Source organism: Cibotium barometz, chromosome 29, assembly GCF_041138505.1.
Source record: "Cibotium barometz isolate CiBa-2024 chromosome 29, ASM4113850v1, whole genome shotgun sequence".
Lineage (NCBI taxonomy): Eukaryota > Viridiplantae > Streptophyta > Polypodiopsida > Cyatheales > Cibotiaceae > Cibotium > Cibotium barometz.
This window is the reverse complement of record NC_141074.1, coordinates 16,244,104-16,270,698: the sequence shown is the minus strand read 5'-3', so window position 1 is coordinate 16,270,698 and position 26,595 is coordinate 16,244,104. Positions and strand designations below refer to the sequence as shown.

The 26,595-nt window shown below is 46.2% G+C and overlaps 1 protein-coding gene across 2 annotated transcripts in view; it reads right to left on the bottom strand.

Moving 5' to 3' along the window:
- Positions 1-26,595, bottom strand: part of LOC147621903 (PX domain-containing protein EREX-like) — a 76,309-nt gene that overhangs the window by 12,364 nt on the left and 37,350 nt on the right. Inside the window, exons 3-5 of one of the 2 annotated variants that reach the window (XM_086822920.1) lie at positions 7,512-7,610; positions 6,981-7,073; positions 6,797-6,905 (exon numbers count right to left, since the gene is read on the bottom strand). In XM_086822920.1, the coding sequence (XP_086679046.1) occupies positions 6,797-6,905; positions 6,981-7,073; positions 7,512-7,610 (301 nt within the window). The remainder of the gene's footprint in view (positions 1-6,796; positions 6,906-6,980; positions 7,074-7,511; positions 7,611-26,595) is intronic. The other variant, XM_086822921.1, reaches the window with a different exon arrangement.

Genomic DNA, 26,595 nt, shown 5'->3' with positions numbered 1-26,595 from the left:
TCTCCACCATTGTCGGAACGCAAAGCCTTCAGTGTTTTGCCAGTTTGATTCTCAACAAGAGCAACAAACTTCTGAAACACTGAGAATGTATCACTCTTCAAACGAAGAGGATAAACCCACACCTTGCGTGTGGCATCATCTATAAAAGACACAAAGTATTTTGCCCCTCCCAAAGAAAGCTGAGGCATCTCACATACATCTGTATGCACAAGCTCTAACTGAGCATCTTTCTGTCCAAGAGCTTTCTTGTGGGGGCACTGTAGTTGCCTACCATATATGCAATGCTCACAAAACTGAAAACTTGAAAACTTTAGAGAAGGCAAGTAACCCAAACAAGACAATTGCTCCATTCCTTTGACACTCATGTGTCCCAACCGGCTATGCCACATAGAAATTTCCGGCAGCTCGGTTGCATTTACATTAGCATGGTGACAAACACCTGCGTGCATAAAGTAAAGAGTGTCCACCTTAGAGCCTCTGGCAGCCCTTACTAATTTTCCACTTTCCACTACCAAATGTGGTAACATAATCAGCATCATCAAGCTGTCCAGTAGAAAGCAAATTCTTCTTGATCTCAGGCACATGCCTGACATCATGGAGCATAAGCTGTGAGCCATCTGAAAATACAAGCCTCACATCACCTCTGCCAAGTATCTTGCATGCATGGTTATCACCCAAATAAACCACTCCTTCATTGCCAGCAGTATACCTGACAAACAAGTCTCTGCAACCTGTGACATGAAAGGAGGCACCTGAATCAATGATCCATGAGTGCATACCATGACCACCTGTAAGAAGTGAATGGGCATCAAGTGAAGAAGTAAATAGGACCTCATCCTCACTGCCACCTGCATGTGACACATCCTCACTGCCACCTGCATGTGACACATTGATTTCTTCGATCTTGACTCCACTTTTGCCCTTTGGCTTTACATCTTTGGCTTCATCCTTGTCTTTGTCTTTGCCTTTTCCCTTTTCTTTTTGATCATTTTTCCATTTGTAGCATTGCTTTTTAATGTGTCCTTTCTTGCCACAATAATGGCATTCCAAATCCTTTTTGGAGCGAGACTTGCTCCTTCCCCTTTCTTGGCTTTTCCCCCTTTGCTGGGATCTCCCACGTGCATTCATTGCATTGGACTTTCCAACAGAGTTGTTCTTCCTGTTCATCTCTTCTTGAAGAAGAGCACCCTCAACATCTGCATATGACAGCATAGCATTCGAATTGCTAGTGGCTGTCCTGAATGTGTCCCAACTTTCTAGCAAAGTGCATAACAAAAAAGTGGCTTTGAACTCATCGTCCATTGCCAACTTTTGATTGATGACTTGGCTGACAATACCATTAAACTCATTGAGATGGGCTGTCATAGAAGCCCCTTCCTTCATCTGAAGACCTATGAGTTTCTTCAACCAATACACTTTGCTTGAGGCACTTTGTTGGGCATACAAGTCCTGCAATCTCTGCCACATTCCCCAAGCTGTCTTCTCTTCACGAATGCTGAAAAGTAATGAGTCTGACACAGACAACATGATAGTAGATCTTGCCAGCTCATCCATATCTTCCCACTCTTCAGCAGTAAGAGAAGCGGGCATCACACCCCTTTCTTTGATAGGCTTGTGCTGCTTTTTCTGGAGCAACACATTGTAGCATTGGGTTTGCCAAATATCATAATTATGCGAGCCTTCAAGCTTCTTGATGTGAAGCAATGAAGAGCTCTCACCTGTGGTTGCCATAGCAAAATGCAACCTGTCAATGCCTGACTCCCTGCAAATGTGCAAACACTGCACCCAAGATGTGCAAACACTGCACCAAAAGCACACAAAGTGCTTACAGTTATTCTCCCAAGCTTTATCTCCCACTGCGGAAGCAAGAATGCAACTTTTCTCCCACTTTATGTGATGAAAACACCAAAATCTGGTTGCTGCAGATTTTGGACAGCACCTCAAATGTGCTCTTTTGCCCTTCCAAAGTACTGTACAGCAGTACCAAGTGCTCACCAATGATGTACCAAACCTGTACCGGCAATTTCAGCAGCTGAAATTGAACCTTTTGGTCACTCAAAACAGTGTACAGCCATGCCAAAACATGCACAAAGCTGTGCCAAATCTGTACCAGCAAGTACAATAGCAATAAATGCTCTCTTGGCTGTCCAAATGAGTGAAAATCAGACTTTTACAGTCCTGTACACTGCATAAAACAGTCCCGAACAGAAATTGGGCAAAAGCCCCTTGACTGCAAGCTGATTTTTGAGGATTCAAGGCATAAATGTCTTGCCTGCTGCTTTGCCAAGCTCAACAAGCATACAAACTTGAAAAGCCCCTTGATTTAAGATCAATTGCTGATCATACATGGTACATTTGCGCACATGAAGGCATCCTGTGTGTTCACGATGCTTCCCCCTGGCCACATATACATCAAATACATGAAAGCCCCTTGATTTACAGGCACATTGAGTGCTTGTAAGGCATCAGCACATTATCCATAGCATCAAACGCGATTGCCTGCATGCAAATCAACCAAATCGGCACAAAAGCCCCTTGATTTGCACTGCAATTTGCTGCAATTTGCTGCAATTTTGCCCAAATGTGCGATTTTTCACATCATACAGCATGTATGAGTGCTTAATTGCACAATTACATCAAAAGCCCCAAATTTCGACATCCAATTTCTTGCAAATTGATCCTGATTTGACCAATTTCCTGCAAATTTATCCTGATTGTGACCAATGTCACCCGATTTTGCCAATTTTGCTCAAAATTGAGCAATTGGGCACTTGTACCTGCTCAATTGATTATTGTACCTACTCAATTGCAAGTCCCAAAAAAAAAAAATTGAAGCAAGATACCTTGTAATTTCTTATTTCTGTTGCAGGAAAAGAGGGGGGTTATGATGATGCTGCTGCAAAAAAAGGAGGATTCTGCTGCTGCTGCTGCTGTGCTGTACGGCGGCGCCTTCGGTGCTGGGCGGCCACGTGGGCTGGCTGCGTGGGCTGCTGGCCGCCCCCTTTCTGTGCTGGTTGGGCAGCCTGGGCAGCCACGTAGGCTGGCTGCGTGGGTTGTCCTGGGCAGCCAAGTATGCTGGTTGGCCAGCCCCTTAGAGGTGGTATCGGCAGGCGACGGCAGGGAACCCAGCGGAGATCACGCGTGAGCAATGGTGGTGCCTTCAAGCGTACCCCTTCCACCTTCCGACTGTGAGATGCCTGTTCCGCCTGGCTGCTGCAGGCGTAAAGCCACAAGGTGTGCGTCACAAGTCTCGCTCTGCTGCCTTCGTTCACGCCTCGCCTGGCTGATGACGTCTACATGCGACTTGGGCTGGGTTTTGTTTGCTTCGCCGTGCGCCTTCTACACGCCTGAAGTCGACGCTTTGTGCTGCTGCCTTCGCATGCGTTACGATTGCCACACTCGCCTGGCTGCTGCCGACTCATCCAGCTACGCCCGTGCGTGCTCTTGCGTTCTTCACTTGATTGGCTGCGCGTGACTACTTGTCCGCCTGGCTACTGTGACCTTGATACAAGCTGCTCACACTAAAGGGCTTTGCTGCGAGTGTTGATGCCCTGCAGGCCTTGCTGCGAGTGTTGATGCCACAGAGTATGACAGCAGCAAAGCAAGCAGCTCGTTCAGCTATCAAGGAGAAGAGATGAATAGCACCGCCTTCTTGGCTCTGATACCAGTTGATGGGGAGAAACCTGAATTAGGGTTAGAGTTCATTCATGGGAGACATACACAGAGAAGCAAGAGAGAGAGAGAGAGAGAGAGAGTTGTGGGGATAAGTCAACTCATGAGGCATGAGTGTGTGACTCCCCTATCACACATGTATATTGCACTAGTACACATAGTGCACTTAGTACATTAAAAGTACTAAGTGTACTATGTACTATAACTTATGGGCTTGTACACACTATAAGGGTGGGCATAACGCCTTTACCCCAACAATGGTGACAATGTAGAGGAGGAAGCCAAAGATTTATACACGCATGGGCATTTCGAGGCCTACACACACGGGGGCTTGGAGAGTGGGCAAGAAAGACAAGAATGGAGGAGAGAGCTCGAAGGAGAGAGCTCTCATTTTACGCTTTCCCACCTTGGAGGCCAAGAAGGATTTCTTGGCCAAGCGCTCCGCCCTTAAGAAAACGGGCATCTTTTTAGGAGATGACCTCACCTTGGCACAGCTAGCACATATGAGGGAGTGCATGCCGGAGATTAGGGCAGCCAGAGAAAAAGGGAAGCTAGCATTTCACAGAGGAGGCAGAGTGGTGATACTAGAGAGACGCACCACTTGACGGTGCGAGACCTATGGGACCAGTCTGAGACTTGCAGTATGGAACTGCAACGGAGCATTGAGACTGGATGTGGGGGCCTTTGAGGACATTTATTACCCAAGGAGAATAATATCATGTACAAGCTTTGAGGGCCTTACTCTCCCCACGGGAGATGCCGGATTATCCATATACAAATGCCATAACACAGCCCAACACGAGGCAACAAAGCCGGAACATAGGCTGTAGAAATGCCGAGCCAACAATATAATCCATATACCTCCGTGTGGGTACTGATTCTTCCCCGAAAACCACAGGTCTTCATGCAATAGAGCTGGTACAGCAAGTACAACTCTCCATTCAGCCGGTATAGTAGGTACAATGGCTGGTACAGCTGGTACAGTGGCTGTTACAGCAAGTACAGTGGCTGGTACAACCGGTACGGTGGTTGGTACAGTAGGTACAAATGTTGGTACAGCATGTATAGTGACTAGTACAGCAAGTACAATGGCTGGTACAATAAGTATAGAAGCTGATACAGTCGGTACAATGGGTGGTACAATAAGTACAACAAGTACAAGGACTGGTACAGCCAATATAATGGCTGGTACAATAGGTACAAAGGCTGATACAACAAGTACAATGGCTAGAAATCATAATAACTGATTAAATACCCTTGCCTTCAGTATTTCTTCGCGATGGAAGCCTCCAAAACGGTCCCCAACAGCCGGTATTCTTCACGGGCAGCCTTCAAGAGAGAGAGAAAGAGAGTAGCCATCATTAGGGCAGCCTGTAACGGTGGTAGAGGCTAGTGTGCAGCAAGAGAGCCTCTATTAATGAAGAGAGAGGGCTCCAATTTATAGATTTGGGCCTCCCATGAGCTAAAATGGCAAGAGAAGGCTACAATGACAAGTGGAGAGCCACAATTGAGGCCACTTGTCTCACTTTGATCCACTTTCTAACAAGTGTCAGGCCACTTGTCTCACTTTGGTCCACTTTCTTGCCACATGTCCCAATCTAAGAGATGGGTCCTTCCAGAAATTTTATCTCTAAAAATATCCCAACTGGTAGACATTCTGTCATAGGCACTTTGCCAACTCTTGGTATCTGCTCAATTCCAAATGTAATGACGCAAACAGAATTTCCATCGGAGTCGGGCCAAAAATAGCAACTCTCCTAAATTTTAGGAGTGTGGTCCTTTGTATTCTAGGATAATCCCCCATTCCCAAAGCTTGTACTTTCCAAATATTCAGACATCCTGGAGTCCACCAGACCCCTTTCATACTGGGAAATGCTCACGTCTTCCTACGAGCATATGCCCCTAAACACCGGGGATTCAATGGATCAAGTTCTCGAAGGCCCCCCCTCCGCGATATCAACACTGGTTTTAAGGACCGGGTTGCAGAAGCATGCCTTTTCCACACCTCGCAGCTTCTCCGCCCCACCCTCATACAGGTTCCCCCCACAATGACCTATGATACCAAAAGGATTACATCATGTCCATGGAATACACCATCATGGGTGCTAAAATGAAAGAAAATGACAAAGCTAAAATGCTAAAGTGGAGATGCTAGGGCTGATCCATGTACAAAGAGCATAAGACTCGCATATCATCCTAAGATATCCCGCATGGGGCACCGCAACATGGCACTCATAGTGGTTAAGCTGAGCCGCCGTGAGGAAGTCCTGTGATGGTGTAAGATGATGGCCTTGATCCTTCTATGGTGGCGCGGGCATGGGCGGAGACCTCTAGGTCGAGGTCATCGACCTCTGCATAGCTCAGTGGCTCTGTCCAGTGTCCCTCCTCTAGGTCGGGCTCCTACATCAGCCTGGGGTCCAGGTAGGGTGGATGGGTCTGCCCTTGGAGCTCGGGTCCAGAAGAAATCAGTGAGCACTCTCTACGCTGGTCCTCATGTAGGTGCCGCTGGTCCTCAGGGGGAGAGAGAGAGAGATAGAGAGAGAGAGCCGTTAGCCTGGAACCCTCATTTCTTGCATGCACGATCCCTTCTAAGCGCTAGACGCCCGAGATCTCAAAAGCCTCATCCCTCCACCCAGCAGCTGCAGATCAAGAGTATCCTTCAATGACATGGCAACCTCCCATCACACAAGGGAGATGCTATGGCTGCTTTCTGCATTCTATTCTGGAGAAGGATGGTATCATTGTATGACCACACATTGTCATCATGCAGCATCACAAGGATACTTTAGCTTCTGCAGCTAGTTTCGTACAGTTTTTCCTTTTCAGTGGTTCAGTATTCATCATAGATGCATTGTACTACCTTTTTGGTTTCATACACCCTCTAGGTCCTTTGAAGACGTTAATATATCTTTCTTTCTTGTGTGTGTGTGTGTGTGTGTGTGTGTGTGTGTTTTGGGGTAAGAAAAGAAAGGGGGGCGAGGGGAGGGCACGCAGCACATGCTACTATCATTGAACATTATAAAATGCCTGTCGTGCTCTATTAGAGATGGTTATATTCACACAGAACATAGGAAAATGCTTGCACTTTGTGGCTCCAAAACATTCGAAAGTCTAAGCATGTTACCTGCCCTAGCAGCGGCTTCCAGTTCAAAAAATGCAGCCACTTGAGCACTTCGAGATATATCAATATCAGCAAGTAGCTTGGCCAGCCAGTCTATCAAAGCAATCCTTCTCTGCAAAGCAATTTAAAAAACATGGGATTTGATTTTGGTTCAAAATCATGCTGGAAAAAGCTTTGAAAGCACTACCTCTTCGAGATGAGTCTCGTTTGCCTTCATCCATAGCATAGAGTTCTTTGGGGGAGCCATGGGTAGATGTTTCTTTGGAAATGCTCGTTTTAACTGAAAAAAAGCGGCACACGATTCTTGCTCATCTTAATGCCACATAACTACAGCTGAGAGAAAGAAAGAAAGAAAGAAAGCTGTATTAACGTCTACTAGAGGCCGAACTTGACCTATGAGACAAATCAATAACGTCTACAAAAGGCCAAAATGACCTATGAGACCAAAAGGTTACATCATGTCCATGAAATACATCATCATAGGTACTAAAAATAAAAATCAAAGAAAGTAGTAAGAGCTGAAATGTCAAATCTGATCACAGAACAAAAAGTGTCCAGCTCTCATATCAAAACTCTAGTCACCATATGTAGGCCTAGAGGAGATTTAAAATACCCCAGCGGCTATCGCAGCATGCTGCCTCCAGAAGGGGGCATGAGCTTGAAAGACAATACCCATTATTTCTTTTCTTTTCTTTTTTAAGAGAAAACAAGCCAATACCGATGCATGAAGGTTCAAAAAGTCGCTAAATCGCCTTAGAACTTTGCGCAACGTGCTCACCCCTTGTGGCGACTGTATCCCAACTTGCACCCTGTAAAACTGAGGAGCAAAATGGCAAGAAAAATTTGCTTTGAGACTGACTTATGTTGGACCATGCAATAGATATTTTACATACAGTAAATGTACAGAACACAATCAGTATATTTGGTCCGATCCCATGTGGATGCACAAGGGATATCAACACAAACAATATCATTTAAGATGCATTATGTATCCATGGAATGTTTATTAAAAATGTTTTGAGCACATCCACAGAGAGAAAGAGAGGTACATGTCGCACTCAAGGATTGTCATCGGTCGAGTAGACCGCTCACACTATCTGAGAATTGAGAAGAGGTTCTACTGTGATCCACTGTCATGGACAGCCCATAGCATGTATAGCTTTATGAGAGAGGAGATCGAGTGCAAGAAGCATTACCTTTCACATCCCAGTCTATTAGAAGATGAAAAGTAGATAATATTGCCTTTTAGGAGGGTTTTTGAGCCCCTTGCTCTCGAGTCTTGATTCACTATCCAGATCACAGATGCCTAGTTCAGTTCCTCCTTGCACTTCAAGAGAAGCTAATAAGAAAACAGCAATTAAAGCACGCACAGACTCACATCACCTCCTTATTCAAGACCACAGTGGACTACTTTCGGGCACGGGCTTTGAAAGCTTTCTTCACTGTAGCACCTCATCCCCATTCTAGGGTTGGAATTGAGAGGGCTGCTCGAGTGACTGAGATGAGACATCATAGATCCCAACAGTGGATCTATTCGCAATCAGAAAGAGACATACAGCCAAGATCACAAGACTCTTTAAATTTTCCCAACACACTTGTCACAATGTCCCCCACCCTTGCCTCGCTCACTAAAGGTGGTGGTGGTGTTCCGGTCTGAAGCATGTATGCCGGTGCAGTCATATATGGGTTTGGAGGCATGTATGATGCTGGATTTGTATTAACAACCACTTGCGGTTAAAATCATGTATATATTCCTCGGTTCTTAATGCACAACATACTTCATTGGTTAATGCATGTCCGTGGTTTAGTTCGATAAATTTTGACTCCACAAGGTGCAACCTATTTGCAACATTAATAAAGCCAACCCCCCTGTTACAACAAACACTGCAACAACCTGCATATAGCATGATATTTCATCTAGCAACACAGGGCTGACCAGCGGCAGCTTCACTTCAATCTCTTGGACTTGTTCCCTGACCATATCCACCTCATCACCGCTCTTATCTTCATCATCAGACAGCACCCCTAACTCTTCATCCACCACTTGGGCATAGCATATGCTTAACAAGTTTCCACCCCAACACAATAAAGACATGGCCAGTTCACTAATGGCCATCAACAAGCAAGCATTTTGAACCATACTAGCCATAACATTTATACTCACAAAACCTTGCACTTGTGTGGTCTCCACTTCCTGCTTCCAACCTTGGTCTACAACCTGTACATCATCATCCAGCCTCACAGGCAACCTCTGCAACTCCATAACTTCAAGTGAATGGAACTGATTTTGACTCGGAGGAGCTCACCATGGTGGCACACGACCAAAGGCTTTATGGGTACATTTCAAACGAAGAATACTACAATTGACTTTGTACCACATACACAGACACATCGCAGAAGTGTCTGAGGAGCAAATATGGTTATTCCTAGAAGGTACTCTTGGCTGCTAATGATTATATAGCTTCCAATTTTCTTTTATTTGTAAAAGAAAACACTATCAAATGCTTTGAACAAGGTAAAGGTTAGCTCAAGATGCATGGATGAACAGCGCAATTGCATGTTGCATTCCAAGGCCCCAGCAAGGTTAACACGACTAATGCAGAGTTAGGTTAACTGAGGGGATGTAATTAGGCATCTAAATCGGGAGGTGATGAGTTATTAGAGGCTTGGCCTATTTATGGCACCTATTTATTAAGTGGCCTATGTGAGTGAGTTATTGAGTCAGTCTAAGAGAGATACTGTCACCATTTGGCTCCCTGAACAACAAGGTATCCTTAAATAAATGCAAAGATAGATTCTCACTGGACCTTTCTATGCATTTGGACACCGGTTTGACTGGGAATCACCCTTGGGATGTCCAATGTTTCGGCTCACCTGATATGATTAGTAGTCCTGTGACATGGCCTAGTATTTCCAGAGGGATGAGAGCTTTGCTGATATGATTAGTATCCCTTCTGGCAGTGCTAGTGTGACTAGTAGGCTTGGAGGTGTGACAAGTATGACTGGATCCCTGAGTGGGATACATGGCTTGAGAACGGAGGATTTCCAATGTATATTTGCATATGCACTTCATTTTGTGTATGTGCGAAGATAAAAGATGTTTTAGATGCATGACTTGTTTTCTGTCCTGCATGCTTGCTTATGTGCAGTCTCATAGCGTTGGAGACGCCCAGAACTACTTGCTACAAGACTGTGTGGATGCCTTTGCTTGTTGATTTGTGATTGGCTTTTTGCAATCACCAAAACTGGCCTTCGAAAGGCTCAAAAAACATGATTAAAGCTTAGTTATATTTTTATAAGGTGGACTGTTCACACCCACATTAAAAATGGGTGTGAACACCCCAATGGGCACTCAAACTTTTAATACATTTGTATAGAAAGACTTCTGTCATTTACGAAGCCTTGTGGTGTTTTGAAATACAACAAATAAAAAGGACATCAATGGCTACGTGGGTAGCTTCTGGAGCTCTCACACACTTATAGCATGGTGGTCGACATGGAGGGAAAGAGGATGGCTGGCCAACGATTGAATCATTCTCTCACCGATGGGCTGAGGGATGCGGGCTGTTTTTCTCCTCTCTCACCGATTGGGCTGAGCCAGCTGCACAACAAAAAAAAAATGTTCGATGGTTGTAACTTTGGTCTCATAGGTCACTTTGACCTTTTGAAGACGTTAATATAACATTTCATATTATTTCTCACAGGCGGCCAAAAGCCTTCTTTGATATTCTCTCTTTCAGATCCACAGACATTGTATCAGATCCACCAATTGTTGTAACCTTTTTGGTCTCATAGGTCATTTTGGCCTTTTGAAGACGTTAATATATCATTTCATTTCATTTTCATTTCTTTCTTATACGCCAGCCGACTGAAGTGTTCAAAGTTCTCCCTTTCTCTCTCACTCAGGCTGAATGAAGGACATCGTTATGGCTCCCAAGCGAGACTGAATCGCAAGCATCAATCCTTCTCTTCTCTCAGAACTGAACCAGTGGCAGGCCCCATCGTGCTACCTACCTCTGTTTCACACAGGAGAGGCAACAGCTGGTCACCTCCTTTACACCTTTCCTATAAGGCAGTTTACTACGTTGGACTGCATACTGGCTGCATAAAGAGTGGTACAACAAAGTAACCGTTCCCCATTTATGTTTGAAGACTAGATGAGCCTAGTTCTCGAGGACATAGTCTGAGACTAGGAGAGCTTGTGAGATCCACATAGTTGACTATGTGAGAGAGGGCTTCTCCTACGAGATCCACAATAGATTGGTGTGAAGATGGAAACACCCCTTGCTTGGGCTTGGGCGGAGGATTTGTTTTATATTGTTTTCATCTTTGGTACTTGGAAATCCGGTGCAAGAGCACCCTCTACATGTATCTGTAAATCCTCCCTATAATAAAGTTTTATTTAGGGGCCGTTCCGGACCCATTGTGTTGTCAAGTTTCCCAAATCTTTTATAGTCATTAAGATGAGTGTGGGTGAGTGTGGTTGTAACTGGTAAAGCTATCTGTAGTTAGTGTCTTTAATGTGAGGTCTAAAATTCCTAGAAATTTGGATTGCACCACCCACCTCGGTTTCATTGGTATCAGAGCCCGATTTCTTCGCTCATACCTTGGTGGAATACTAATCCAGTTTCGAAGGATAACTCTACATTAAGGTTGCTAATTGAAGATGGATGACCGTTCACCCTCTCATGTGAGTACTACTGTCATGGCCCTGTGAAAATGGAACAGCACAAGTGTGGGCATGGTGGTTGCAGAGTCAGAATATTGAATGATTCACATGGGGGGTGCCCGGACAGAGTTAAAGATGTGTGGACATCCCTAGGTGTGAAGGGGGGGAACTAGAACATTAAACTTTAATGTTTATTAAAGTTGCCCCTAGGCCTTAGTGGCCCCTAGGGACTTTTAAAGTTTGGGAGCCCTAGGATTATTATGGGGAGGAGGCCACTCCACTTTTGGAGTGTGTGCTTCTCTCTCCTCCCTCTCTCTCTTCCCTTTTGGAAATCGTGGAGCATACTTGCATGTGGGGAAGCGTGGAAAAGCTGTAAAGAAGGAGTCGACTGCTAGAACTGTGTTGCTACTGTTTTCTCCTCTGCAGATTCAGTCGTACACCCCACGTGTGCAGTCCATACAGCACTGTACGACTGCAAGTGCAGTGGACTGCTGTAATCTGCTGCAAATTCTTCACTGGGTGCAGTCGGCGCAGACATTCAGAGAAAGTACAGGGGCTGTGGGCTCTGACAGGGGCTGTACGGCAGGTTCTGACACCTGTACGACTGCTGGCAGGTGGCCGTACAGTCAGGTACAGGTGGTGTCTGCTATACAACAGCAAGTACAGGTGCAGGTGCCTCCTCTGTTGCAGTCGGCGCAGGCGACCAGTATCAAGACAGCAGGCGGCGTTTGCAAGTACAACTCCTGGCACGTATCCCGAGGTAGTACAGACGGGTACGGGGCTGTTTTTCAGATCTGTATAGTCAAAGCCAGCATAGAAGTGAACACAAGGAGGAGGGTACAGACAAGTACGTGCATGCGTGTGAAGCAGGGTTGTGGAAACAAGTGCCTGCAAGTACAGATTGGTACCGTTGCTTCCTCCAGTGCTGATTCACGAGCTGATTTTGGTAAGCTCCTCATCTGTTCATCTATCTCTCTTTCTACTGTTTGATGTCTGTTGCAGATATGAGTTATCTGGCCCCTTGTGAGAGGAGGGGTATGGCAGATTGACAAGGGTTGAGACAGAGTTTGGACAGTACATGTATGTATGAGCTGAGATGTTGAATCATGCACTTGAGTTATGCCAGATGTATGCTCATGGCTGCCCTGCTTAGTGGTCTTGGCTGATCAGAGGGAGGCACAGTGTGTTATTGTGAAACACAGATCTGTGTGCATAGATCCTCTGTGCTAAGAGGTATTGTGGGCCATCAGATTGGACATACAGGTGTAATCTCTTGGCTGATTTTTGTTGTACTCAGCCATTCATAGTTTTGGAATTGAATAAAGAAATACCGCAAGGGGCGCCAAGCTTTGGGGCCAACAGGTGTCGCCTTGTTTTCAGATTTGGGCACTCTAGCTCCAATCTGTTTTGTTTTCATATCTAGACTACAAGTGGACGGGTGACTGCTAGTCTACCGCACTCTGGTTTCTATCAGAGGCCGGTTTCAAGGTTCCGTTGTTGCCGGGACCAATCATCAACTTTCTGAAGGGGGTGAGCTCGTGGTTGCTTTGAAGAAAGCCATCGCTGAAAATTCAGCAAACATGTCTGATACAGAGGATGAGTACTTCTATCATGAAGAAGAAGAGCAAGAGACTTCTCCTGAGAGAGATGTATCTGAGGATATTTTTGCAGGAGAACAGGCTGCAGATGTTGAGCCTTATGAGGATGTAACACAACCAGAAGATGTGCATGGTAAAGAGGATGATGATGCTCGGTTCAAAGATCGTTTGGCTAGTGTTATGGATACTTTTATGCAGCTCACACAGAGTGGGAGATTTGCTGAATTTATGAGATCCCGCATAGAGCCCCGCACAGAGCCCGAGAAAAAGAAGAAAAAGGTTCGTTCTAAGAATCTTCCACAGGGTCATAGTGGTGCCATCCCACAGGAACCATCTTTTGGCTAGTTTCCGAACATGCAGCATGCTTATGGTGCAAACTCTCAGAGTTCCTTCTATGGACAGCCACCTATTCCTCAGCAGAATATGCATCCAGGTTATTTTGGTGGTGGCTCGGTGTTCCAATCTATGACTGGGGGTTACCCTCAGGGAGGCATGGGTATGCACGGGCCTTTTGGAGCTAATTTTCAGCCTGGTATGCAGGGGAATATGTATGGTGGTATGCAGTCCGGTATGCAAGGAAATATGTTTGGAGGCATGCAACCTGGGATGCAAGGCAATATGTTTGGTGGTATGCAGCCAGGTATGCATAACGGAATGTTTGGAAACATGGCTGGAATGTATGGTATGCCTGGTGTGGGAATGGGTAATGTTGACCCAATGATGGGCATAAATGTTGGGGGCAGCAATCTTGCGAAACCACTTCCATATGATAATCTAACGCCTTTGGGAAAGGCGAAGGATTACAAGGAAGGGGGAGCTGCAGTGAAGTTTGATACATTCAGTGGGGCCAAGGATAAACTTAAAGCACTTACCTTTTTACAGCAGTTTGATGCTGCTTTTTCTGATGGGAATTACACAGAGTCCTCTAAGGTGAGGAAAGCTACCACTTTTCTCACGGGCAATGCTTTGCAGTGGTGGTCTACTCTTCTTTTGCAGGGCATAGCACCCACTACATGGGTCCAGTTTAAACAGGTTTTCTCTTCCGTATGGCTCACATCTACATTTGAGGTGGATGTTATGACCGCATGGCACAAGTTGGATGCTTCAAAGTGTGATAGTTTGGAGGATTATAACAAGAAGTTTTGGGAAGCTTTACTCCCAGTGACTTCTTATCGTGCGGTGCCACTGTCTGAGCAGGTAGAGAAGTATTGTTGTGGGCTGCCCAAAGAGGTACGAGATTATTGTATCAAGACAAGAGTAACGAACATGTCACAAATGATTGAAAATGCTATGACAGCTAATGCGTTACTCACTGGTGGATCATCTGGGTTTAAAGGCAGTAAAAAATTGAGCAAGAAAGCTGAAAAATTTGGGCATGCTTCTCGTGATGCTAAAGGGTCTTCAGAGACGAAGTATAAGAAGTTGCCAATGCCCAAGAGGACTTCTGAGGAAAGACAGGCTTTGAGAGATGCTCATAAATGTTTTTACTGTACTGAAGAGGGACATACGTCATTCAATTGTCCCAAAAGAAAGTCCCAAAAGGACTCTGACAATAAAGGAGAGCCCAAGCCAAAGAAACCAAAGCCTTCTGCAGGCTTAGTTCCTGATCTTGTGGGGGAACAGCCAGGTGGTGAAACAACAGAGTTGTGCAGGGCATGGGGCAAAGTGAGAGACCAGAATGCCTTGATCTTCTTTGACACAGGTGCTAGAGCAAACTTCATTTCGCCAGATTTGGCTGGCCGATTGGGGATTCGCGCAGAGGAGATGGGACCGTTACATGAGGCTAATATGGCTTGTCCAGGGTATGCAGAACCCGTTACTCCTATCATTGGGAAGCTTCGGCTTCATTTGCAGGGTTATGTGGACAGCGAAGAGTTCTTCATCATGCCTTTGGATGGCTGTGATGTTTTGTTGGGGATGCCATGGTGCCACAGGGTACATGCGGTGGTGGATACTTACAATAGGAAAATCACTCTGACTCATAGAGGGAAAGAACATGTATTGGATGTAAAACTCAAAGGGGAATCTGTTCCTATTGTATCCGCTTTGGCGATTTCATCAGTAATAATGAAAAAGCATCTTTCCGCGTACTTGATTTATATAAAGGATGCACAGGATGATGAGTCTAAGTCTAATTTGTCTATGTTAGATAAGGACAGGACTGATTTCTTATGTGGGTTTCAAGATTGTTTTTCCGAGTCATTGCCAGGAGAATTACCTCCTGAGAGGCCAGAAGATCATGCCATAGATCTAATTCCTGGTAGTACTCCACCGAATAGACCGCCGTACCGTGTTAGTACAGCCCAACAGGAAGAGATTATGAGTCAGGTGCAGGAGCTTTTGAATAAGGGATTGATACAGCCTAGCTCATCACCCTTTTGCTCACCTGTGCTCTTGGTGCAGAAGAAGGATGGTTCTTGGCGCATGTGTATTGATTACAGGGCACTGAACAAGAATACCATCAAGAATCGATTCCCCATACCGAGGATCGATGACATTTTGGACCGCTTACAGGGCTCCACAGTTTTTAGTCGTATTGACTTGAAAAGCGGGTATCATCAGATACGCATTAGACCCGAGGATGTGCATAAGACAGCATTCCGAACCACGTTTGGGTTGTATGAGTTCTTGGTTATGCCCTTTGGTTTGACGAATGCGCCTGCCACATTTAACAGAATGATGGACAAGATTTTCAGGCCTCATAGAGAGTTTGTGGGCACATTCTTTGATGATATGATTGTGCATTCACGAACTGAGGAAGAGCATAGAAGGCATTTGGCCATTGTGTTTGCAGAACTCAGAAACCATAGGTTGGTTGTTAATGGCAAGAAGAGTGAGTTCTTTTTGCAAGAGATACATTTCTTGGGGCATATTGTGTCTGCGCATGGAGTCCGTATGGATCCAGCAAAGGTGGAAGCAATACTTAATTGGCCAGCTTTGAGGACCGTGCATGATGTACGCAGCTTTCTAGGATTGTGTTCCTATTATAGGCGGTACATACGGCACTTTGCTGAAATTGCTTCGCCTCTTCATGCTTTGACGAAGAAGGCAACTCCGTTTAGATGGGCTGATCGGGAAATTACAGCATTCAAAAAGCTCAAGGAAAAGCTTACTTCGGACCCAGTATTGGTGTTACCGGACCTCCGAAAGGCTTTTGTTGTCCAGTGTGATGCATGTGGAAGTAGCATTGGTGCAGTTCTCATGCAAGAGGGACATGTCATAGCCTATGAGACTAGAGTTTTGCAAGATGCTGAGAAGCATTTACAGGTTTATGAGAAAGAGATGTTGGCTGTAATTCACGCTCTTTCTACATGGAAACACTACTTGCTTGGGGCTGATTTCACTGTGCAGACAGATCATCAGACCTTGCGATATTTCCTCACGCAGACTAAGCTTTCAGAGAAGCATATGCGTTGGGCAAACTTTTTGTCAATGTTTCACTTCCAGATTGTGCATGTGGAAGGCAAAAAGAATGTAGTGGCAGATGCTTTGTCACGCAAGCCACAGGTCTCTGCAGTTTCACTTGCTTATCATCATGAGCTTGATGAAATGAAAGAGCAGTATGCCCATGACAAGGACTTTGAAAGGTTGTATGATCAGATGTCTGAGGGTCAGCGGCATGAGCACTATACTCTCAGAGATGGGTTTTTATTGATGCATGGCAGACTGTGTGTTACCAGGCCGTTGCGACTCAAGGTTATGATTTAAAGTCATGCTCCACCGTATGCAGGTCATAGAGGTATTGACGCCACGGTCAAAGCAGTGGAGACTTTCTTTTATTGGCCAACCTTGAGAAGAGATGTTGATGCCTTTGTGAGGCAATGCATCGTATGTCAGAAGGTAAAGTTTGACCGTCAAAAGACACCAGGGTTATTACAGCCTTTACCTATTCCAGATAGACCTTGGGAGAGCATTGCCATGGATTTTGTATTTGATCTTTCACGCACACAAACGGGAAATGATGGCATTTGGACTATCATATGCAGGTTCAGTAAGCAGGCTCATTTCATTCCCGTGCGTAAGACGATCAAAGTGGATCATATGGTGAAGTTGTTCATGGCGAACATCTTCAAGTATCATGGCTTGCCTACGTCTATCATTAGTGACCGTGATCCACGGATGACGAGTTTGTTCTGGAGAGGGTTGTTTGACAACATGGGTACAACTCTCAAGTTTTCATCATCATTTCATCCACAGACAGATGGTCAGTCAGAAGAGGCTAACTCTACAGTGTTGGATCTTCTCAAGTGTTATGTGTCAGAGCACAAGCAACAATGGGAAAAGTATCTTCCTTTGGTGGAGTTTGCATATAACAACACTGTACATAACTCAACAGGCAAGGCGCCTTTTGAGATTGTGGAAGGAGGGAAGAAGGTACCACCCATTTTGCATACAAAGGATAAGATCTTTGAGGCTGATCAGTATGTGGAGAGCTTGGATGAAGCTTATCAGAGAGTTAAGTTGGCACTCCAGAAAACTCAGCAGAAGCAAAAGAAAGCCGCAGACCGTCACAGACGTGATTTACAGTTTGCATTGGGTGATTGGGTTCTTTTGCGCTTTGAAAAGGCTAGACTCAAGAAGATGAAGGGTAAAGAGCGCTTATTCCCTAAGTTGAGCATGCGTTATTATGGGCCTTTTCAGGTTTTGGAAAAGATTGGTGAGGTAACCTATCGTTTGAAGTTACCAGATCACTGGAGGATTCACAATGCTTTTCACGTGAGTCTTCTTAGACCTTTCCGTGGGGATGTGTCTGAGGATGTATCAGATGAGGCTCAGCCGGAAGTTGAGGAACTTGATGAGGTTCTGATTCGAGAGCATATACTGGCACATAAAGAAAGCAAGGTACGAGGTAAAGTTTCCCGTCGCTATCTTGTGAAGTTCAACAACTATTCACCGATGGATGCGAAGTGGATGGAGGAAGGTGACTTAACAGATTCACCTCAGGTTTTGCAGCTTTATCTCGATGCCTTTGAGTTAGAGCCGACTCTTGTTGTGGCTCATTCAGGTTCAGCAGAGCATGGGTCTGAAGCATTACCTGATGCTCAAGAGGGGGGTAGCACCTCCACTCCCTTGGTACAGACAGGCTCAGATGACATCTAGAGGTCGCTTGGTGCAGTTTTTATCTCACCCGAAGGTACTGACGCTGACAGTACATCTGTTTATGAGACTTCTATGATATATGTGTACTAGTCACATGGGATTTTGTGGATATGTATGGTTCACAGTGGTATACAACTTGGACTATTACTATGCCATTGGTTTGCAGTGAATGTTGATACATGTGTATGGCTTAGAGAGATTGGGACGCTGATCTTGCCATATTGTATATTTCACTTTGGATATTTTGCTCTATCACCAGAATGCAATCGAGGACGCTTGCCATTTTTCAAGAGGGGGGTATGTCATGGCCCTGTGAAAATGGAACAGCACAAGTGTGGGCATGGTGGTTGCAGAGTCAGAATATTGAGTGATTCACATGGGGGGTGCCCGGACAGAGTTAAAGATGTGTGGACATCCCTAGGTGTGAAGGGGGGGAACTAGAACATTAAACTTTAATGTTTATTAAAGTTGCCCCTAGGCCTTAGTGGCCCCTAGGGACTTTTAAAGTTTGGGGGCCCTAGGATTATTATGGGGAGGAGGCCACTCCACTTTTGGAGTGTGTGCTTCTCTCTCCTCCCTCTCTCTCTTCCCTTTTGGAAATCGTGGAGCATACTTGCATGTGGGGAAGCGTGGAAAAGCTGTAAAGAAGGAGTCGACTGCTGGAACTGTGTTGCTGCTGTTTTCTCCTCTGCAGATTCAGCCGTACACCCCACGTGTGCAGTCCGTACAGCACTGTACGATTGCAAGTACAGTGGACTGCTGTAATCTGCTGCAGATTCTTCACTGGGTGCAGTCGGCGCAGACATTCAGAGAAAGTACAGGGGCTGTGGGCTCTGACAGGGGCTGTACGGCAGGTTCTGACACCTGTACGACTGCTGGCAGGTGGCCGTACAGTCAGGTACAGGTGGTGTCTGCTGTACAACAGCAAGTATAGGTGTAGGCACCTCCTCTGTTGCAGTCGGCGCAGGCGACCAGTATCAAGACAGCAGGCGGCGTTTGCAAGTACAACTCCTGGCACGTATCCCACGGGTACGGGGCTGTTTTTCAGATCTGTATAGTCAAAGACAGCATAGAAGTGAACACAAGGAGGAGGGTACAGACAAGTACGTGCATGCGTGTGAAGCAGGGTTGTGGAAACAAGTGCCTGCAAGTACAGATTGGTACCGTTGCTTCCTCCAGTGCTGATTCACGAGCTGATTTTGGTAAGCTCCTCATCTGTTCATCTATCTCTCTTTCTACTGCTTGATGTCTGTTGCAGATATGAGTTATCTGGCCCCTTGTGAGAGGAGGGGTATGGCAGATTGACAAGGGTTGAGACAGAGTTTGGACAGTATATGTATGTATGAGCTGAGATGTTGAATCATGCACTTGAGTTATGCCAGATGTATGCTCATGGCTGCCCTGCTTAGTGGTCTTGGCTGATCAGAGGGAGGCACAGTGTGTTATTGTGAAACACAGATCTGTGTGCATAGATCCTCTGTGCTAAGAGGTATTGTGGGCCGTCAGATTGGATATACAGGTGTAATCTCTTGGCTGATTTTTGTTGTACTCAGCCATTCATATTTTTGGAATTGAATAAAGAAATACCGCAAGGGGCTGCCCCGTTTCTCCCACCTTATTTGGGATGTACGTGGATGAGGTTTCAGACTATGTAGAGCGGGAGGGTGACAGAGGAGCACAGCTAGCAGGGACATGGTTCCGCTGTTATTGTATGCTGATGATATTGTGCTGATCTCAGATTCTCCAGAGGGGATGCAGCGTCATTTGGATGCATTGCACACGTTTGCACAAGACAGTGGATTGTCTGTTAACCTTGGTAAAACCAAGGTGATGGTGTTTAACACCACGGCACGGTGGGTTAGGAGGTCAGTACCCACCTTTACATATGGTCAGGAGACAGTGGAGTATATAGATGCATATACTTACCTTGGTGTGGTTTTCAGTGGCCCACTATTTTCCTTGAGGAGAGCAGCGGAGACCAGATTGACCAGAGCTTATGCAGCATTGGGGAGACTAGAGAGGATGTGTTCGCAGGTTCAGTTTCATGAACCTCGAACAAAGCTCTGGCTCTTTGACACTTTGGTCACTTCAGCCATGCTGTATGGAGTGGAGATATGGGGACCCTCAGTGGATCACCACAGCCGAGCTGGTAGCACTGATGGATGGAGACATATGGAGAGGCCCTTGGTTTCTATGATTTCCCGGATGATTAGGGCCAAGGCCTCCGTACCACATGATATTATCCGTGCAGAGATGGCTGCCCCCCCATTGGTAGTAGAGGCACTCACTCGATCAGTCTCCTTTATACATAGCACTTGGGCTCTCCCTAGAGACAGATATGCTTGCTTAGCCCTGGAGTCTTCACGACAGTTGGCATCACAGGGAGACGGATCATGTTGGTATGCACAAATGACAGCTTGGTTCCAATTGCAGGCTACCTCCATTTCAGTACTCCCTGGATGCACCCTCCCTCTCTCTCACACGGGCAGAGATTACCAGACTTATCAGGCAGGACTTGATTCAGCTGGACACTAGGAGGACATGGATACAGCCGACACAGGAGCTTGGTACGAAGATGGCTTTCTAAAGAGATCATCTTCTCCAGCTCACGCAGGATGGGTTTGTGATTAGACCCAGCTACATGGATACTCATCTTTCTCATGGGGTACGGTGTGCTATTGGTCAGATGCGCACATTCTCACACCAGCTAGAGATTGAGACTGGCAGATTCAGAGGAATACCAGCTGAGGCCAAGATTTGTCAGCTGTGCCAGATGGAGCCAGAGACAGAATTACATTACATATGTCACTGTCCAGTATATTATGAGATACGAGGCCGTTTTCACTGCCTGTTTAGAGAGGGTTTCAGACCACTTTCTAGTCATGAGATACCAGGATCAGAGATGCCTCGGATTATACTTGCTGGAGCTTCGTAGACAGAGAGGGTCTCTTGAGAGGGAGGGGATCAGAGAGGGAGAGACACCTACAGAGGCAGATTACAGACTTCTTTCGACCAGAGATTGAGCAGTTAGGCCAGCAGGCATTGCAGCTAGCCCCAGAGTATAGCCGCACTAGAGGTACACTGATTGATCGGGCTATAGAGCTGGGGCGGTCCAGGCGCCCCAAGATGAGAGTCCCATCTCGACACCGGCGGAGACTACAACAGAGGATCAGGACCATACTAGCACGGCATGGGAGACGTCCAGTCAGAGTACTCACCATGGAGGACATTGAGGATATCCGCCATCGACCGATGAGAGACATCTTTGGATAGTGATGTGTATGATGCTTACCTTTGTTGCTGGAGTTTTCCTCCCAGATGTTATCCATTAGGAGCTTCTAGTACCGTACTTTTCCTCATAGTTGTTTCAGTTTCAGTTAGTTGTTTAGTTGTTTTTAGCTTTTCTTACACAGACATTGTATCAGATCCACCAATTGTTGTAACCTTTTTGGTCTCATAGGTCATTTTGGCCTTCTGAAGACGTTAATATATCATTTCATTTCTCTCTCTCCAGGATGATTCGGGCTAAGGCCTTGGTACCCCATGAGATTATCCGAGCCGAGATGGGAGCACCACCAATCGTAGGAGAGGCTCTTGCCAGATCAGTGTCCTTCATTCATAGCACCTGGGAGCTTCCCCGGCACCAGTATGCACGACTTGCTTTAGAGTCCTCTCATCAGCTAGCCATAGAGGGAGACACTTCATGTTGGTATGCGCAGATAGCATCCTGGTTTGAGCTCCACGGGTTCAGCTTAGACAGACTTCCACCCTTCCAGTACTCTCTAGATCTCTCACCTTGACACATTCTGAGATTAGTAGAGTCATCAGACAGGACCTCATTCAGTTGGACACTACGAGGACATGGCTAGAGCCCTCACAGGAGTTAGGGACGAAGATGGCTTTCTATGGAGACCATCTTCTCCCCACCACTGAGGATAGCTTTATACTTAGACCGAGCTACATGGATACCCATCTGTCTCATGGATTGAGGTGCGCCATTGGGCAGATCCACACCTCTTCACATCAGTTAGAGATAGCGACAGGCAGATTTAGAGGCATACCTCCAGGGGACAGGATATGTCATATTTGTTGGATAGAGCCAGAGACGGAGGAGCACTACATCTGTCGCTGCACAGCATATTATGAGATTCGAGGGCGCTACCATTGCCTTTTCAGAGAGGGATTTGGACCACTAGCTAGAGTCATGGACTATTGTGATCAGTGATGCCTGGGTTTTTATCTCCTGGAGATCCGCAGGCTCAGAGAGTCCATTATCAGGAGCAGACGCCCGACTGGCAGGGAGTCCACACAGAGACAGATTACTGACTTCTTTAGAGGGACTACCCGGGAGGACACACAGCCGACAGCCCAACAGTGGGCACCCCGTGGGACTCTAGTTGAGAGAGCTATCCAGTTGGGCAGATCCAGACGCCCGAGGGTTCGCGGATCCTTACATCAGAGACGGTGCCTACACCGGAGGATTCAGAGCATCATTGCGAGGCATCAGGCTCGTCTGACCAGGCATCTCACTATGGCAGATATCCAGGCCATCCGGCAGAGACCCATGCTAGAGCTCCTAGGATGATTACCACTCCAGCCATATACTGTTGTACTCACTGTCACTTTTGTACTCCCCCATATTCATGTATTCATGTATTCATGTATCCATGTACTCATGTACCCCATTTTGACTAGTAGCATTAGCTTCCCACTCTCCCTAGTTGCTTCCGGATGCTCCCTACTGATGTATTGTAGGGCTAGATACTTACCTTCAGTCCTTTCTTTTCTTTTCCAAATAGTGTATCAGATGTCATATGGTTGTAACTTTGGTCTCATAGGTCACTTTGGCCTTTTGAAGACGTTAATATAACATTTCATTTCTCTCTCTCTCTCAAGACTCAAGCCATCTTCAACCATGGCATCCTCCTCACGTGCCGGGGCTTCCCGTAGAAGGACGACAGGATGTACATGGTGGGAGGAGGTTAACTACACCCCATCCGCTCATGGAGACGGTTCTCGGCCATGGGCATGCAAGCTTTGCCTATACCAGCGAACGGGTGGCGCCGACAAAGTGCAAGCCCACCTCTTGCATGAGAGTGGGCATGAGGTGCGGTTTTGCACGAATGTGGCACCCGAAAAGAGACGGGAACTTCTTGACAAGCTTGCCATCTACAATGGCAGTCGAAGAGGCAAGAAGAACACCACGAGTGGCCGTGGACCCCGCGACGATGGGGAGAGGAACTCAAGCCTCTACAATGGAGTCATGTGGTGGATCGGGATCGTGCAAGCCATCACCTTCACCATCGAGTTGGAATGTTGCTCCATCCATGACGCCGGCACCCTCCATCTCCATGGCCTCTCAACCCTTGCGTGGCCCACGCGACAATCTACACTTCAGGATGATTGGAACCCCAAATTGAAGGAGGAGGTGGATATGGCAGTGGCCCGCTTCTTCTTCCATGACCACATTGCCTTTCAAGTGGCTACGTAAGTGCAATCGATCATTGCCAATTCATCATTCATGTTTTCATCATCCTAGTCCCCTTCTCATTAGTAAATTGCTTTCTTGAATAGGTCGGCTTCAAGGCCATGGTTAAGAAGATTGGGGATTATGGCTCAACCTATACGCCTCCCTCATCCGAGAGCCTGCACACTACATTGCTCGAGAAGGAGAAGCGCATTGTAGAGCAAGCGGCCGACAACACAAAGCGGCAATGGGAGAGGAACGGAGTCTCCCTCATTGTGGATGGATGGAGTGACACCCGCAAGAGGAGTATTCATGGTGTGGTTGCGTATTCCCGCGGAGAGATGTACTTCATATCATCTCATGATGCATCCGGCACAGGGGAGAGGGCAGATGTGCTTACGGCGGAGTGGGCTACCACCATGGAGATCATTGGCCTTGAGCATGTAGTGGGCTTTGTTGCGGATGGGGAGCCTTCCAATAGGGCGGCGGCAGCTATCCTCCAAGGTATGTATGGACATGTCACGGTGTCCTTTTGTATGGCTCATTGCCTAAACAACCTCCTCAAGGACATAGGAGCATTGCCATGGATCAGCCCACTCATTGAGGATGCCAACACCATGGTCTCCTTGTCAAATCCCCATAGGATCTCCTCGTAGAATGCTCCTGATACGAGACTCGAAACCTGCAAACAAAACAAACAAACAAGAAGGGGATGCAGGCCTGACTCACCTCCCAACCTCGACAGCCGTAGGCAAACCCACAAGACTTGGCTGTCCCCACCGAGCCACGAGCGGAGCTAACTAGATGGACGTACCGACCAATCTCTACCTTGTGACGTCCCATACTGCCACAAAGCTACCCTTGCGGGCCTCGAGACTGCTACCGGCCTTGGCTGCATGAAGCAGGTGCACGTCTGCACTAGATCCAGGCTCCTCACCATAGAGCTCTCACAAATCACGCGAGACTCTATATGACTAATGACTAACCTTGGCCACCCTTTTATAGGCTCTTGGTCGGTCATCAGACGTCCACACTTGGGCGCCCGCCCATCCATACTTGGGTACCCGCCCGTTAGTCTATCCCTAACTCAACTCGCCAATCAGCCTACCTAGCTCCAAGCTTCCCCAAACCTCGAAGCTAGTCTTTTGTGCGTATAGCACACGGTAGATACACACTGTGCGCATGACATACTCCCCTTCCTCTAAGAGCTCACTCCTGAGCTTACTAAAAAGCCAAGGTAATCTCTCTGAAGAGTAGTCAATGTCTCCCATGTAGCATCCTCCTCAACACAATCCTTCCACTTGATCTTGTATTCCGTGATAAGCATATTACACAATCTTCTTTGACGAAATCCAAGAATCTTTTCAGGTTCGTGTGGAACAAATGTCATGTCCTCGACATCTATGATTTCTTGAGGAGTAACTAACTGGTCTGTTCCACCCAGTACTTCCTTAAGTCTACTGACATGAAATACAGGATGAACTTTCACATGAGAAGGCAAATCCAATTCATATGCAACTAAACCAATCCGTCGTGTAATACGAAATGGTCCACAATATCTAGGGGATAATTTCGGAGATCAACCTATCCGTAAAGTCTCGAAATCTTTCGGAACTCGCAAATACACCATCGTTCCTTCAGAAAACTCTCTGGGTGAACGATGTCTATTAGAATAAAATCTGTCTCGGTCTTGATGTCCTGAGAATCCCACTGTAACAGGTGATCTAGGTTGAAAACCATACATAAGCATGAAAGGACTAAAACCTGTACTCATATGCTTAGTACTGTTATATGCAAATTCTAACATAGGAAGATAATCCTCCCATGAACTCTGTCTTTTGGATACATATGCTCGAAGCATATCCTCCAAAATCTGATTCACTCTTTTAGTCTGGCCATCAGATTGAGGATGATCTGAGGAACTCAAATTCAAAGTTGTTTCCAATTCGTGGTATAGGCCAGTCCAGAACCTTCTGAACTCGGTCATAGTCAATGCTCAATCCATCTCTAGGATCTTGTGTCCCAAGTAAATGATGTCTGTCATATAAAACTCATATTTACTTAACTTAGCATATAGTCGATTCTCTTAAAATAGATAAGACAATCGTAAGGTGTCTAACATGATCCTCAAGAGTACGACTATATATCAAAATATCATCCAGGAAACAACCACAAAATTTTCCCAAATGTTCACGAAAAAGATCGTTCATCATTTGCTAGAAAGTGGCTGGAGCATTGGTTAACCCAAAAGGTAATACGAGAAACTCGTAATGGCCATACCTAGTCCGAAAGGCGGTTCTTTTAACATGCCTTTCATGAATACGTATTTGGTGATAGCCGGTACGTAAATCCAGAGTATCTTTGTAGTCCTGAATCCGGATTGGTAGCATCTCCACCTTTCGATCCCATACTTGCCGACCCGCAGGTAGGCGTACCTCATAGGTATGATCGCTGGGTGTCGTATCAAGACCCAATTTTTACACAAGTTTGTAGTTAACAAAGTTGTGTGAGCTGCCAGGGTCTAGAAGAATGTGGATTCTATGGCCATTCACTTCTCCATAAACTCCGCGAAGATCATGCGAGCCAAAAACTTTAGAGTTGAACAAACAATCAGAACATGTACTAGGACGAGAAAGTACAGTAACTGACGTACCTGTCAAAGACAACTGGTTAGCTGCCTTTGGCTTGGGTCCTGTGTTGGTCTTTGCACCCTTTTGCTTCAGGCACTCGTTACGCATGTGTCCTTTTTCTTCGCAGATGAAACAGCGTCCCTCCTTCTTGAGCTTCAAAGCTTTAAGAAGACGTTTCTTCTTCGTTGGTATCGAACTTGAATTCTTCGAAGGTTGGTCCAAAGACTTTCCTTCAGTCGAGTTAGCCATTGGTGTAGAGAACTTTCTTTTGTGCTTGTTCCCCTGCTCGGTAACGAGTTTAGACTTGGAAGAGACCATTGTATCATCATAGATACGAG